At 29.9% G+C, this 15,862-nt stretch overlaps 1 protein-coding gene across 1 annotated transcript; it reads right to left on the bottom strand.

Annotated features, from left to right (window-relative positions):
* Nucleotides 1-2,055: 2,055 nt before the first annotated feature.
* LOC135951122 (uncharacterized) lies at nt 2,056-2,729 on the bottom strand. The gene has a single exon (XM_065500703.1). It carries the CDS (start codon nt 2,484-2,486, stop codon nt 2,079-2,081), a length of 408 nt encoding a protein of 135 aa, XP_065356775.1. The 5' UTR covers nt 2,487-2,729; the 3' UTR covers nt 2,056-2,078.
* Nucleotides 2,730-15,862: the final 13,133 nt, after the last annotated feature.

The following is a 15,862-nucleotide window of genomic DNA, read 5'->3' as shown; positions in this document are numbered from 1 at the left end:
TTTAAATTTGTCATTATAAATAACAAGTTGTAAAAAAACTTGTCAAAAGGAAATCCCGCAATTCCTAAAAATCCCAAAAATGATATTTTTACAATTTTGTCCATATGGTCCACATTTCCTTTGGGGCCGGAAAAGTACATTGGTATAAATAGAGAACACATCAAGGTTTCAAATGCGGTTTACCGTTTTAGCTTTTGAATTTTAGAAAATGAGGCCCAAAGATGAAATTTTTATAAAAAATAGGTCAAAATCCTGGAAGGCATGGACATGTTTTTTATACCAAAATGTTCTCCTTAAAAATGCTTTACAGAAAAACATAAAGTTGTTATATGTTCTTAAAGAACTATTTTTTTAATTTTTAAATTGAAAATCTTTAATTTTTGTATCCATAATCGCTTTGAAATCTATTGTATGCCATTGGTAATTTAGTTGTCTAACGAACAAAAAAAATCGAATCCATTCGGTCCAAAAGTACGCCATATATTTTTAAAAAATTGGCCCAAGGTATGGCAAAATTTTAAAATTAAAATTTTGAAATGCTCGGAAAAAAATCTTTGAAATCTGATGGGAAACGTGTTTAAAAATTTTACATGTCGAAGGTATCCTAATTTGAGCCCCTGGAACATTTGTAGGACCCATTTTAATATCTTAAACTCGAAAACTCCTTGGCTACGGCCGCTTCAAATTTTATCCCGAGCGAACCAGATGTTTAGAAATACTCGATTTATTTTCCAAAATGTTGATTCTGCCTCACTGTGTATTGTTGAATTTGAAAAATTAGGAAAAAAAAATTTCGAAACTTTTTATAAAAACTTACCTAATTTTTTACGCATACATTTTATGAAAGCTTAATTCTTTGTCTTTCCATAATTGTTTAAAATTTCAAAATGTATGTGAGTAGAGGTACTAAAGTGAGGGTATTTCAAAATCATTGAAAACGATTTTTTATGTCCTCACATAGGGATAGGTCGCTTTTCAAGTTGTGACAAAAACTGTTGTTTTGTAGCAGACTGTAATTAATATAAATTTCGACTGAAGTCCTATTTAGTTTTAAGAAATTAATCACTCTATCAAATTCTGTACAGTAAACTAAAATACATATTGATGGTAGCTGTGTATCACTCTTACTTGTTTTTCATGCATTTGTTTTCAAAATCTTTTTAAACAAATAATTTTTTCACCAACATTTTTTATTTCACAAAAATTTTCAATAAATTCTTTTCACTAAATAGTTTCTTAATATTTATCTTGAAGTATAGGCTGTGCCGAATAAATAATACTCGGCACATTCATATTCGAAATACTTTCTTTACTTGAAGCTAAATAAAATAATTATGTACTAGGGCTGAAAACCGATTTAAAAAATCAATATTCTTTACAATATAAAGTAGGGCACTGAAAATAATCGTCTCACTATTTTTTTGTAAGCTGATTAAAAGTTAAAAAAAAAAATTAAATGGCTTTATCTTTGGTACAAATAAAAAATTTTATATTTATTAAATAATTCAATGAATTATATTTTATTTTTGTAAGTAAATATTTACTACAATTAAATATTAAAATAATCAATTAAAAATAATGTGTATATTATAGAGAACTAGCAGTAAATATTAAATAAATACGAAAAACTAAAATTAATTTATTACATGTGCGTATAATAAGTACAAAAAATAGATCAGTTTTATTTAAAACTAGAAAATGCTGATTAAAAAAAAACTAAGTAAATAACTTAAATACGTAGGAAAATAAGAAAAATACAGAATAAATAAAATAACACAATTCAAGAAATGATAGTTGCAAAAAAAAAAAAGAAATATATAGTCAAGAAAATAATAGGAAATGACAAGAAATGCAATCGTTAAAAAAATACTAACATCTAGAGGCCATCTTCACAGAACATGCAAACAACATAAAGAATTAAGAATTTTTACAAATGTTCACATAAAAAAAGCTTTAAAGCTTTTTAAATTAATTTAAAATTTTATCCTTAAAATTTTCATATGTTTGCCGCCATAAAGTGAGCTCCTTAAGATAATAAAGCTTTTAAAATTTAAGTTTTCTATTCACTATTAATAACACTATTCGGGTATACCAGTCTTTATAACTTGACCATTTGTACAGCGGAATATTTTCTCATGTTCGGGTAGTTCTCCAATTAAATAATCACGCATTTGTTCGATGGCATCACGTGAATGACCCGTGCCATGGAATGCCAAAGTTGCATCACGTCCTGCATAATCCATTATAACATCAGCGCCGCCAGGATGATCTTGTAAGAAATTTGTTACATCATACACACGATCGTAGATCACGACCCAACAATCACAATAATCATCATGGTGGGCCACAGCATCCAGACATATTTCAGGTAAAGTGGCTTTTTGAGCGGTTAGAACTTTGAGGGGAGGCTGTTGAGCTGTCTGCTTTTGGCCCACAATGGGCACAATGCGTAAAGTTTGCAAGAGGCTTGTAATTGAGGTAGTCATTTCACTCTGTTTATCTCACGTTTTCTTTAATTTATTTATGATTTTTATTCACAAAATCTTTTTCTTATTCTTATGAACTTGAGTTAAATTCACGTTTTAAAAGTAATTAGAACGTAACTGAACTTTTTTCTCCCCAATTTTTAATCGTAATTTATAATTTATTTCTTAATTTTACCGCTGTTTAATTCGTTCGTACACACGCTTTGATTTGTAAAGACTGAATGATGTTTGGAAAAGTCTCTGTAATCTATTTATAAAGCTTTTACTACATATTTTTTGCGTTTTCTTAAGAGTATTCAGATAATGAGTGTAATTAATTTTTTGAGTTTAATCTCTTAATAAATCTTCGTCGTCGCGGCGCTTCGTAGTTTTTTCGTTGGCTGTTGAAAATGAAAACGAAATATGATCATCTTGATCTGTCTCAGTCTCAAGCAAACAACCCGTTAGTTTGATTTATTTGTCTGTGTTGCTAGACAAATATTTACTGATTATTAACGTTGACTGGGGAAGAATATGTTTACTTAGGAATGGTCACAAAAAATGGTGATTAATTCTTGTTGTATTGTGTTTATTTTAGTTTTGTTTTTAATCAAATTATCATCTATAAATAGTTTTTTTTTGTATATTAATTAAAAATTTAATATTATTAAATCAAGTCAATGCAACTGAGACGAATTTTGTATTCACTTCATAAAAAAAATTGTATGAAAAACTGCGGCAACAAAGTTTCACAGATAACTTTCTGGAGGTGACTCATCCCTTGTTCCTTCCCAGTTATCCTTGAACTTCATGCCGTGATATGAAATTGTTTCATATAAAGTTTAAAAACTTTCATAATTATAGTACTTCAGATATTCGAAAATAACTATTTAATCCATTCCCTGCCATTTTCAATCGAACTCCTTACAGTGATAAGAAATTGATTCATACAAAGTTTAAATTCTTTTATTTACATTACATGTAATGTGTCACGCCCACTAATGGAATACCACCCATTTTCTTCCAAACTATGTAAAATATTAAGGATGATATTTGCGCCAAATTTTAAGACATCCACAATTATTGTTCTCCAGATATTAGAAAAATTACTATTAACATTATATGAGACGTGCCACACCCCCTCTTAAGATGCCTCCCTTTTATGGTTAGACTTCACGTGTTAATAAAAAAATGGTTAGTGTAAAATATGAAGACAACTATGTGGGGTGTTGCCACGCCCATTTATCCAATCGTGCTTATTTCCAGACAAGCTGCACACAATGTTACTGGAGTAAATCAAGCAACGTTTTGCGGCCATCACAATTATAGTACACCAGATATTCCAAAACAATAATTCACTTTGTATGGTAGGTGCCACGCCCAATTGAAATTTCGAAATAAAGATAGCCTATTGTTACTTCCAGATATATAGGAACATACAGTTCGGTCAAGTGGTTTAGGCTCCTATAACCAACAAATATATATGATGTCTCAGTAATACTGCTCTTTTTCATTTTAAAATAAATACAAGTTTTTTTGAGATAGTTGAGGTTTTATTACTTGTGAGGGTTTTATTATAAAGAAGACATGTTCCGATTAAGTATGGAATAAAAAATCCGTGAAATGACCGCCTGTATCTCCCGAATAACGAGTTGTATCTCGGTTTTGAGCTCAGGAACGTATGATTACCATGTTCTTGTTGGTCAGTTGCCAGCAGAATTTCTTGATATAATTTGTTGTGGAAATCGCTGCTGCAATAAATCGATTGTTACATGCGCTGTGTGGCAGGAGGCACCGCATAGTGCTTTGTTCAATGGACAAAAATCAAAAACAAGATCATGTCTTTGATGTTAATGAAATTTATATTTTTCAATAGACAACTAAATAACTCATCCGTGTAAAAAATACTTTTTTATAAATATCTCTTCTTGTCGTCACTAGAGGTCGCTAAAGTTAGTACATTTTCAACATAAATTTTATGGAGAAAAATATATTTTTTTTAAGGTTAACTAAAATCATTGTTAAAAGTTCGTTTTAAAAGATATAAATTCGCGATTGGCTGTAAATGAAAGAATATGAATGTGGAATTATGGGAAATTACTGTTTTTGTCAAAAAAGGTTTAACAGTTTAATCTGCGCAATTTTTAATAATTAAAATTTTTTTATTGTAAGCCTGAAATTCTAAAATTTTGTTGGAATATTAGTAAAATACGTGTTAATCTATTTTGATTATGTCTATAAGAAAATGTAATCATTAGTTATCCTTTCGTATGAAAACTATTAAAATTTGGTTTTTGTTTAAATGTATAAATTACCATTTCGTAAATTTTCAATTTGATGGTTTGGGGAAAGAGCTCCAGATTTTTGGTTTTTTATAAAATAATACCATTTTTTCTTTTAAATAACTAAGAAATATTGCGTTACTGTGTATTAATAGGACTTTATTTGGTTCTTGATGTTGTATGTTTTTTCGCTGAAATCAAAAGAAATTCCAAAGTTTGATTTTGAAAAAAAAACATGTTAATCAATTTTAATTTTTCTTTAATTTTATCTAATGCCTATCTCTTTTTTATTATAATGTGAAATCATTATTTTTCCGTTTTGACTAGAACTTTAAAATAAAATTATTTTTGATGGCACCTATAAACAATAAATTTTTACCGTAAATGTAAGTAACTCAATAATTGAATACAACCTACATATCCTTAGATTGAGATATTAGCATGAGCTTAGGAACACTTAAAGTATAATCCAACATCCAGTTTATAATATTACAGCTGAACCATAAGGCTATCAACATTTGGAAATGTCCGTCCATCCGTCCTTCCGAATTTAGAAAATATATACAACATTTCAGTATTTTTTTTAAAAAAGGATATATGGCAGTTATGTAAATCCTTGCTAGAATTGAAATGTTAATAACTAAATTAATCTGATATTATAAGAGAACAATAATTTCTGAAAATGAATAATTTTATTCAGGTTTATAGGTTTTTTAAGGAAAAGGATGTATGGCAGCCACCCGAATCCTTGCTGCGATTGTAATACAAATTTTCACAAACAACAATAACTTTATTAAAATGATTATAACCAAATTTTAAAATGTTAGGAGTATAACTGTGAATTTTATTCAAAATTATATATTCAGGATATATGGGAGGTACCCGTGTCCTTTCACGGATTTTTTCAAGAATTATATTTTTTCTTAATCTTACCAAAAGGTAATATTCCACTAATTTTTATTCGTCTGCAATAACTCCGTCTATTGCCATTGCCTATATGAAAACAAAGCACTGTGCGCCGTCTTGCTGAAACCACACGTTGCCCAGACCCATGCCGTCCAGATAAGGCCACAAGAACTCCGTTATCATGTTCCTGTAACGAATGGCATTCAAACTCAGTGTAATTTCGGCCTCATCTTCAAAAAAGTAATGCTCAACCACGCCGTCTGAACAAAATCCGCACCAGAAAGTTGCTCGTTATGGGTGCTTTTTTTCTAATGGATTGCATGAGGATTTTCTGAGCAACAAATTAGACAATTTTTTGGTTCACGAAGCCATTCAGATGAAAATTCTCTTCATCGGAGAAGATGACTTTTTTCGAAAAATTGTCATTGACTTCACTTGCACATACTCTCAAAGTTTTACTAAAATCGCAAAACGTTAAGTGTTAATCGTGAAAGTGAAAATTTTTCAATATCTGAAATTTCTAATTGAAAGATAACGAAACGTTATATATTTTTAGGCCAATTTTAATGAAACTTTAGAAAAATATAGCATAAAGTCTAGTATTTACAATAAAAGCACAAAAATGTAAATTAATCATTAATAACACTTCGGCATCATCTGCAGCAATAACATGTGGAAACTTTTTTTGTGTTTTTCATTGGAAGATACTTTTCTTTTATTAATATATCAAACACGGCACGACATTCTCTATACGATTTGACAGAAAAAACCGGTGATCGGCGTGAAATAAAATTTGTTTTGTTTTTAAGAATAAATATTGATTGATCATACTTTTAAAAATTAAGATGACAAAAGATGGCAGATTATGGAAAAAGATGACAAATAGAGGACACAAATTTTATAGATGACAGCCAGTTAAAATAGATGATTGTCCTCTAAAAAAGAGGACGTATGGTCACCTTAGTTTACGGCAACAATGTTTCTAAGAAACCGATCGGTACGTTGATGCACAGGAGACTTACTGTCCATAACCGACATAGTTTTTGCAAATTTTTTGACCACTCATCGAATGGCTAACTTTCTCGACTAAAAATTTAAAAACTTTTGAAATTTCCTAAAAAAAATTTTTAAATGTAAAATTTGGCATTTTTTTTTTTTTGGTTATTAAATTTTAATCGTGTCCTAGATATTTAAAATTAAGAACACATACATTAGCAGCCGAGGGTAAGATTAAATTAAATATTGGCAAATAGTAGGGTATTCATTCGAGTAATGCTCGTCCGATTAATCGAATAATTATTCGAACAATTTAAAAATGGCCATTTTCGAATAACGAATAATTCGAACAATTTTATGTAGAATAATCGAATAAAACGAATAAATGTTCATATATATTTAAATTTATTAAAATGCTTAAAATTTTTCATAATTTCAAATTTAAATAAGTAATAATGACTACAAAAATTGTATTGTTTCTGAAATTCGACAAATAACTATAGACAAAGGGGCTTTCGATCACTGTAGATGAGTGTTCCGATTGCTCCTTCTATAAATATATAAATATTACTGCAAGAAGTTACAATTCTAAAAACAAATCTTTCAAAATTTTTAACTTAGGACTTGAACCAATGAAAATAAAAGGTACAGAATAAAATATTTGTTATTTAGCTGGCGAAATATTAGATGAATCGCAATTAATAATCAAAATTTTAACTTAGATTGAAGTGGAGTTGAATGTGATGGAGAATGTGATTTTGATACGGTCATCGAAAGGGATATTGAGGATGACATTTATAATGATACATTGAAATAGATGAATATAAGTGATGTGTACATAAGTGATGTTATTAACCGCGTACGAAAGTGTTGCAAAATATTTAATAAATCGCAAGAAATGAATGGAGTTCCTCTTGTTCATGATTTTGAACATCGTTGAACATCTTTGTCTAACATGGTAATAAACTTTTTGTAAATGCGTCAATCATGCACTGCCTGACTTGAAATTAGCCACGTTCACTGACAATGATATCAAACTTCGGACAGATTCCCTTTATTGTGTAATTCACCAAGACCCCTTTATTAAGCAATGATACGGCAACGTTGATAGAGCTTGAGGGTATAATACAATTTGTTATAAATAATTTAGAAATAGTGAATAATTACTTTACTAAAGAATTAGTTAGTAGATTAGTAGATTGTTCGGGAGTTAATCTGATCAGAATATTTCTGATGAAAATTTAATGATGGACTTTGTTTTCGAATGTTTTTAACATTATCAATACTTGAATGGTTAACTTTAACGTTATTTTTTGTTTTTCTTTAACAATAAAATATTAAAAAACCTACATTAAAACCTCATTCTTTACTTTTTAAAAAAAATTTAATTATTCGAATAATTCGATTAATTTTAAACGTATAATCGAATTATTCGAGTTAAAATCTCTTATTCAAATTATTCGTTTTATTCGAACAAGAGGAAAATCGAATAATTCGAATATCCTACTAACTAGTTTTCTGATTTTTGCCTTTACACATTTTATATTATTTAAATCCCAATTTTAAAATCGTAATAGTCAGGCAACCATCATCATTAATCGTTCATTCACTTAAATATCTGCACTCAAACACTCTTCGTACATTACTCATTTTACTTAAGCTCATCTTTAGTTTTACAACGTAATTATTTATATAAATAAATAAATACTATTATTACGAAAATGATAATGTTGATTATATTCTGTAGTAGCAAGTGAAACATGTACTAAAATAGACATATTGTCGTTGAGATTAGATACGAGTACTCGCAGAAGATAATGCAATTGTATTAATGCATCTAAACAAACCAATAAAAACAGTTTCACTTATTTTTTTATTAGATTTTCTTTTCGTTTAATGTGTAAATTAAGCGATAAGAGTACTTCCTATCTATTGGGTGTCTTATGTCCAAATTAAACCAATAAGAAGATTTTATAGGGCTGTGTGGAATTTTATAGTTTCATTATTGATTAAAAGAAATATTTTCAAAAGACTTTTATAAGAATTTAAAAAGACAGTGAAGATGGTACATTTAATTTAAAAAGAACATACAAATATTGTCGGAATTAAGTGTGTGCGAGTAAGCCCTTAAATTTGGGGAAATGTACTATTTTATGGGCCTGCGACCAATAGTTCAACATGTTACAAACGCCATGATAAAATCAACTGAAGCGACATAAATTTCGTAGTAGCTATATAGAGTAAAATAAACTCACTTCATGTAATATGAATCAAATACTTCATCATACACTTTTTATTTTAGAATAAAATTATCAATTGTCTGTAGATTTGTTTTTAGGAAAACCACAAAAATAATTTATTGTAGTATTTCTGTTACTTACAAATAGTTCTAATATAATATGTTAGAATATTTCGTAATGTACGTCTATTAGGGTGGCTCTAATTTGAAATTTTGAGCAAAATCAGATGACACACAGTGGTAACTTCTAAACCCTTAAGCCGATTTGAATGAAATTTCACATGCGCAAATACCAAAAATGGGATTTTTTCGTTTTTTGGCTATAATATCCATAATAGGGGCGGGGTTATCGGAACCCTTTACAAGATAATTAAGAACTTATTGGGCCATCTAAAAGAGGTTATCATATTTTGATATCGAGTATGCGATTTGAGAATTTTTGCCCTAAAATTGAATTTTACATAAAAAATAGGCATTTTTTGAATGAACCTGATCCCGTCGGTATCAAAAACTATAAATGTTTTTTTCATTTAAAATATTTGGCGTAAAGTTAGCTTTTCAAAAAGTACAAATTCATTATACATCCTCTTAGAAAATTTTTAGATAACTTAAAAAGAATAAAAGTACCTTTTTCCCAAAAAAATTGCGAAAAATCGCCCTTTTTATTTTTTTTATATTCAAATGAATGTAACTTTAGACTCAGTCATGATTTTTAAACACTTCTTTCTTTATTTGATATGTAGATCTATTGTTAATCCTATAAAACAAAAATGGATAAAATCGGAGAATAATTGGAACCGCGGTCAAAAAAAACTGGTGTAGGGTGGGTAAAAATGTTGAAAATTAAATTTTCAAATGCGAATATCTCCTAAGCTATAAGAGATAATTGATAGCTACGACGAGGTTTTATGTAGTGCTCGACGAGGTGTAATTTTTTTTAAATCGGAACACAAACAAAGAAATAGGATAATTTTAAAAATTGAACGTACCCGAGCTGTCCTACTTTGGGAACCCCTGGTTCCGCATCTGGTGGGGTCCTCTTTGCGCATGTGAAATTTCATTCAAATCTTTTTTTATTCTCATACCACTGTGTGACATTTAGATGTTGCACATTTTATTTGAACTTTCGAGTTTTGGCTCAATGTAGCAATATTTTAAAATCGCAAATTTCGTATTTTCAAAATCAGTTTTAAATCTTTTTTTTTAAATTTTTAGCTTTTACTTTGAAATATTAGTACAATATTAATTTATTCAAAGCATTGGCCATTGTTAGCTACGAGCTTTTCCCATCTTTCTGACAACGTATGAATTTCAAGCCAAGAACGAGTCAAGCCAATTTTGGATACTCTGTTCAAAGGTGAATCATATCCCAGAGAAAGCATCCTATCGGACGGAGTACGATCTGAACTATAAATGGATTGAGGCAAAACTTCCAAACCACTTCATATTGAATACTTTCTAAAGGCATTGCAACATATGACCAAGCGTTGTCATGATGGAATATTACGGTTTCATGTCTGGCCGCATATTTTGGCCCTTTTTCGGCCAATTCTCGCATTAAATGAATCAGTTGCGTTCAGTACAGGTGCCTTGTGATGGTCTGGTTAGATTTCATCAGCTCATAATAGATAAGACACAATTGCTCCCACCAAATGCCCACCTTAGCTCCATCTATATTTGGCTTTGGTATTGATTCGGCTTATTCGTCGGGCTTTACGTCCGATCTCTTACGCTTCGGTTTATCATAACAGATCCATTTTTCATCGCAAATAATGAATCGGTGCAAAAATTATTTTCTTTATAGCGTTCAAGCATCATCTCGGACATGCAAAATCGTCTTTCAAGGTTTCTCAGTTTCAATTCGTATGGTACCCTGTTTTAGGATGAATCCTACTGCCTGTAAACGTTTTGAAATTGTTGATTGAGTAGCTCACAATGATTTTGCAAGTTGAATTTGACAAAAATCTTCATAGAGTAATGCCGCCAATTTTTGGTCTTCAAATTTCGCTGGCCACTTCTGAACCTCAAAAATCATCTCTCGCATGTCGATACCAGTGGAACACATTCACCATAAGCTTCGGTGAGCAAGATACGCCATCTATTTTAATTATTTCTAAATAGTTTCGGACGTTGGTATTTTTACCCGATTTCAACACCAAACATTTCTGAACAACAAATAATATTTTCGGGAATGTTTCATTCCCCATTACTTTAGGCCATATCTTGCCTTAAACAGAGAGACGGACATGCATGTCTGATGCCTTAGAATTTTATAAGGGACCCGGAATATACTTGAATGGGTCTCTGAAAAATAATTCGATGTATTACAAACTGAATGACAATATCAATATAGCTGTGTAGGTGAGACATTCTCAAATTATATTATAGCTTTTGGTATACCCCCACCTCCTGTGTAATCAGCCGTCTCTTCCACTCGTAAATGTGGTCCCTATTTCAATTCCACCACAGCAATTTGAGTAGATAAGTCACTAACAGAAGTTTGCTCCTCATAATTCTCTACTAAGTCGGATGCAAGTCTGCACGCACTTTAATCTTCGGACGGTATACCTTCCATATCATTGAGTACATGTAGAGAAACTGATTACACTGGTCAACACACCCAAATTTTTCAGACTTCTGTCCATTGTTCTTGGTTAAATTGAAAGTGCTGATTACTATGGGGTCATTAGTTTTTTTCTAGCAGCTCTAGTTTTGTATTATTCGATTAATATTTCACGAACGACCCTCCAAACCTTTAAATATTTTCTGAATTATTAATCTACATAAAAATCCCTTTCATTTGAGTATAGTCAGATTGAGTATATCAGGATATCTAAGTTGTATTGCAAGGATATTCAAAATTATGATTTTTTAGGTTAGTCCTTAAAACTTAAATTTTTTCCAAAAAATTTTCAATGTATGCACAAACTAGACATTCAAACGAACTATTATAGTTTTAGTAAATAATTTTAAATCCATTGAAAGGGTCCTGAAATATTTAGAAAGCAACTTTACATTTTATCTAATTTTCTAATTGTTTAAATTGTACAAACATGTTTATCTTCATACAGGGCACACTTAGAAAGGTGACTGCGATGAAACAGCTGATTATGTTTTTCATTCAGTTTGAATTGTCAATTCACTTGTGGTTGTTGTGGAGAAAAATACAACAAACCCAAAAGCAAAAACAATAACAGGCAACTTTGACAGTTCACCTACTTTTTAACAAAAACAAAGTACCTGTTGTTTTTGTATTGTTGTAGTGATACAGTCACCTTTCTAAGTGTGCCCTGATCTTCATATAAAAATTAAATATTTTTACAAACTTTTTTTTACAAAGTCAATGTGAATACATATAAAATGTTTTTTTATAGTATTTTCTTGAATAAAGAGCCTGCTTAAGATCCCGACAATGATTCCAGCTGCAATCTGCCATCATATGGTGGTCCCATCTTTCTTGATATTGTTCCTCTATTACTCGTACATTTTTTAAAAGGTAAATTTAAAATTTTTTTTTAATTAATGCACAATATCTCTAAAACAAGACAACGGACAAAAATTCATAATGATAAGTTATTTTGATTTCAGAAAGTTTACTAAAAAAACTTTTAAGAACTAAACCATAAATACAAGAATTTTAACATCCTTGCAATAACAGTAAATTATCATGAAAGAGATTTTTCAGGAGATTCATTCCAGAAAGTATTTTATGGTTTGGAAGACTGCTCGCGAAATACAGACCGAATAATATAAAAAGCTCAAAACAACCAATCAAACACTAAATAACTAAGTAACATTGAATGTGATGAACAATAAACATTCTGAGATTTTTTATTGATTGCGGGAAAGTCCCTTAGAAAAACTTCGGTTTGCAATATTTTCTAATGACTAAAAAGTTTTACAAAATCGAAACAAATTTTTGTTTCAAAAAATGTAGTTGTTTATCAAAATGTCAATAGATATATGTCATTTAATATATTTTAAAGATTCTAGAAAAAGTGGTTAGAAAACTGACCACACCACAAAGTCAATTATTGACTGATCGTCACAAAAACCAATAGTAAATACAACTGATCTTTGTAAAATTTTGGTTTGATATTGATGTCTAATTTAGATATTTATAAGTGGAATTATTATTTGTGGAATTTTAAGTGATTTTTTGGAAGTGATCCTCATATGGGAGCTATGAGCAGCTATAGACCGATCTTCATAAAATTTGATACAGCGATTTCGTGGAAATTAAAAATTATATTTCAGATTTTTTTACATCTTTGGAGTATTGAAAATCGGAAAAGAGAAAAATAACTGCCACCCTAATGTGTATGTCTCTGTTTGTGTATAACTGAGTGCCGTACATAAGTATTAATATATTTGAAATAAGAGGGCTTGTTCCGTTAATCGTTGACGTTTACTGGCAGCATAGTCTACAAACATAATTACTTTTGAATGTATGAGTACGCCGGTATAATTTTTGGTGTATTTGTGATAAGGAAAATATGTACATTCAGCAATTGTCAAATCATTAAATTTCAGGAAGATGTTACTAAAAAGCAAAACGTTTTGTGGCGGGGGATAAAATTACATTTTTTTAAAAAATATTTCCAAATTCCGGTTTATTCTAGAATCTAGACTTATAAGAATATAATAAAAAAAATTCAATAAATCGACAGAAAGCACACAGCGACAACATATATACATAAATAAATACATAAATTTATGATTTGATCATAAAATTTTTATTATTTCAACATGACAAAATAAAAACAATCTAACTCAGAATTTAAATTAGTTAAAGATTAGTTGCCAGGAGAAACTGGAATCATCATAGCATTCAAAATTTATTTAAATGATCACAAAAGTATGAAATTTCATAATTTTAAACTTTTCAACAAAAGCCTGAAAAAATACTTAAATGGCCGGTTTTAGAAACACAAACAGCATATTTATGGGTTTTTAAATTTTTTTGAAAAGCATTCAGTTTTCAAGACATTTTTTAGTTTGTGCCATAGATTAATACACATAGATCGGAAATTATCCTGTCAAAAACCTAAGTGGTGAGAATGTATTAGCAAAAACAATAAAACTTGTATGTGTGAATTTTTGAGTTGTTTTTTGTATGAGTTTTTTTTTCTAGTTTCCACTATATGTGTATTTCTCTATGGTTCGTGCTTCTGGGTTAGTGTGTAACACTTTTATTTTCATCATAAAATTTCCAATCACGAAAGTCTACAAGTTTGGAAGACTTTCTTTAATGGCCGCCTTAATCGTATGATTGTTCACCTTTAAGTGTTTATGAAATTCGAATAATATTATGAATTTAATTGCGAATAGTGCGTTTTTGCAAACTCATTTTGTTAATTAGTTTGCTAAGCTCCAATGTTTATAAATATATTTTTATTTGTTATGTTTTCCTATCATCATGAGTTTATGCGCCAACATAATTTTGATTTAATATAACACTAGAGAGATAAAGGAACAATCAAAACAAGTTAATTACCTAGACGAAAACAGTCATAAACAAAACTGAGATAGATTTCAATGCCAAGGAAAACTGTGTTATAGATGTACCGAATATTATACACAATGATAAGCAATGGTGTGAGTGAGAATCACTATCTGGGTCTATTTAACGATATCTGTCGGTCAGTGTGGCTGTCAATGTAAGCCTGTGCGCAACGTATAGTTCGGTCTTCGATAAAATTTGGCACATGCTTTTTGTATCCAAGGCAAACGCTTATTGAAATTACTTTAAAATCGGTCAATTTTAAAGTAATTTTGGAATTTTCTCTGGCATTTGTTGATGTACTCATAAAATTCAACGCAAATAAGTATTAGTAAAAATTACACAACCAAATTTTTGGAAAATTGACTTAAAACGGCTCCACATTTGAAATTGTTTTTTCAAAATTTATATTGCTATAAAATTCGCCTTAAATAACTTGTACGGGACTTTCCTAATTGATGGTATGAATTAGGTATTTATCAGACTATCAAATAGGATGGTTACATGATTGAACATATCTCTCATAGAAAGCCCACTTAGTACTTTGACCAACTGACTAGAGTTTTTTTACTTGTTTTTTATAAAAATAATAACATCAAATATTTGATACTGGAGGGGCATCCGAGTTAAAGTTTTGATAATGGATTTATCATTTGCAAGCTTGTTATATGAAGACAATTATGAGTGTTCAAGTCATTTTCTTGCATGAGTACTAGAGACACATTTTGCCTGTATTTCGCCATAATTCACAACATAATGAACTGATTTTATGAGGATTGCCGCATAATCAACATATTTATGAATGCCCAAACAGTATTCCCGGGCGACATTTTTATGGGGACTAGGTGAAATCATGGATCGATATTTCCCATTTTCTTTACCAAACAAACCTTATCAACAGAGAATATTTATATTTTAAGCAGACAGACGGACTGACTATGTCTTAGATAATCTTAGAATTTCATAAGGACCCAGAATATATATGGGGGATTTCAAGTCAAGTGAACGGGATGAAATTTTCACCAAATTTAAATGTTCAACAAGATCGGTGGAGAACTCTCTGATTTATGCCCGTAATTTCAACAAATAGATATCTATCAGTGCTTAGTTACTTATGGAGTAAAAATATTTGGTAATTTTTACCCGTAGATATTGATTTGAAATTAATGTCAAGTTACCTGTGAGGTAAATTTATATGCAGGGTATTTTACACCGTAAATATCTATTTGTTGAAATTACGGGCATTAGAGGGGTAAAAATTTGTTTTTTTCATCCATGTAACTTATTACCTATTGTTCTTAGCTAAATGTGTCCGAAATATTTTAGATAGCTATTTCTTCAATCTTTCGAAAAAAAAAATTGACAATTTTTTTTTTCCTAAATCAAAAACTTTTTCGACTTTTTTTTCAAAATGGACCATTTTTTCTAAAATTGTTTTTTGCTCAAAAGAAAGCTTAGGTCTTTTCCCTGA

The sequence above is a fragment of the Calliphora vicina genome, chromosome 2, assembly GCF_958450345.1.
Source record: "Calliphora vicina chromosome 2, idCalVici1.1, whole genome shotgun sequence".
NCBI classification, from domain to species: domain Eukaryota; kingdom Metazoa; phylum Arthropoda; class Insecta; order Diptera; family Calliphoridae; genus Calliphora; species Calliphora vicina.
The sequence above is the reverse complement of the archived record's forward strand: the minus strand, read 5'-3'. Positions and strand labels throughout refer to the sequence as shown.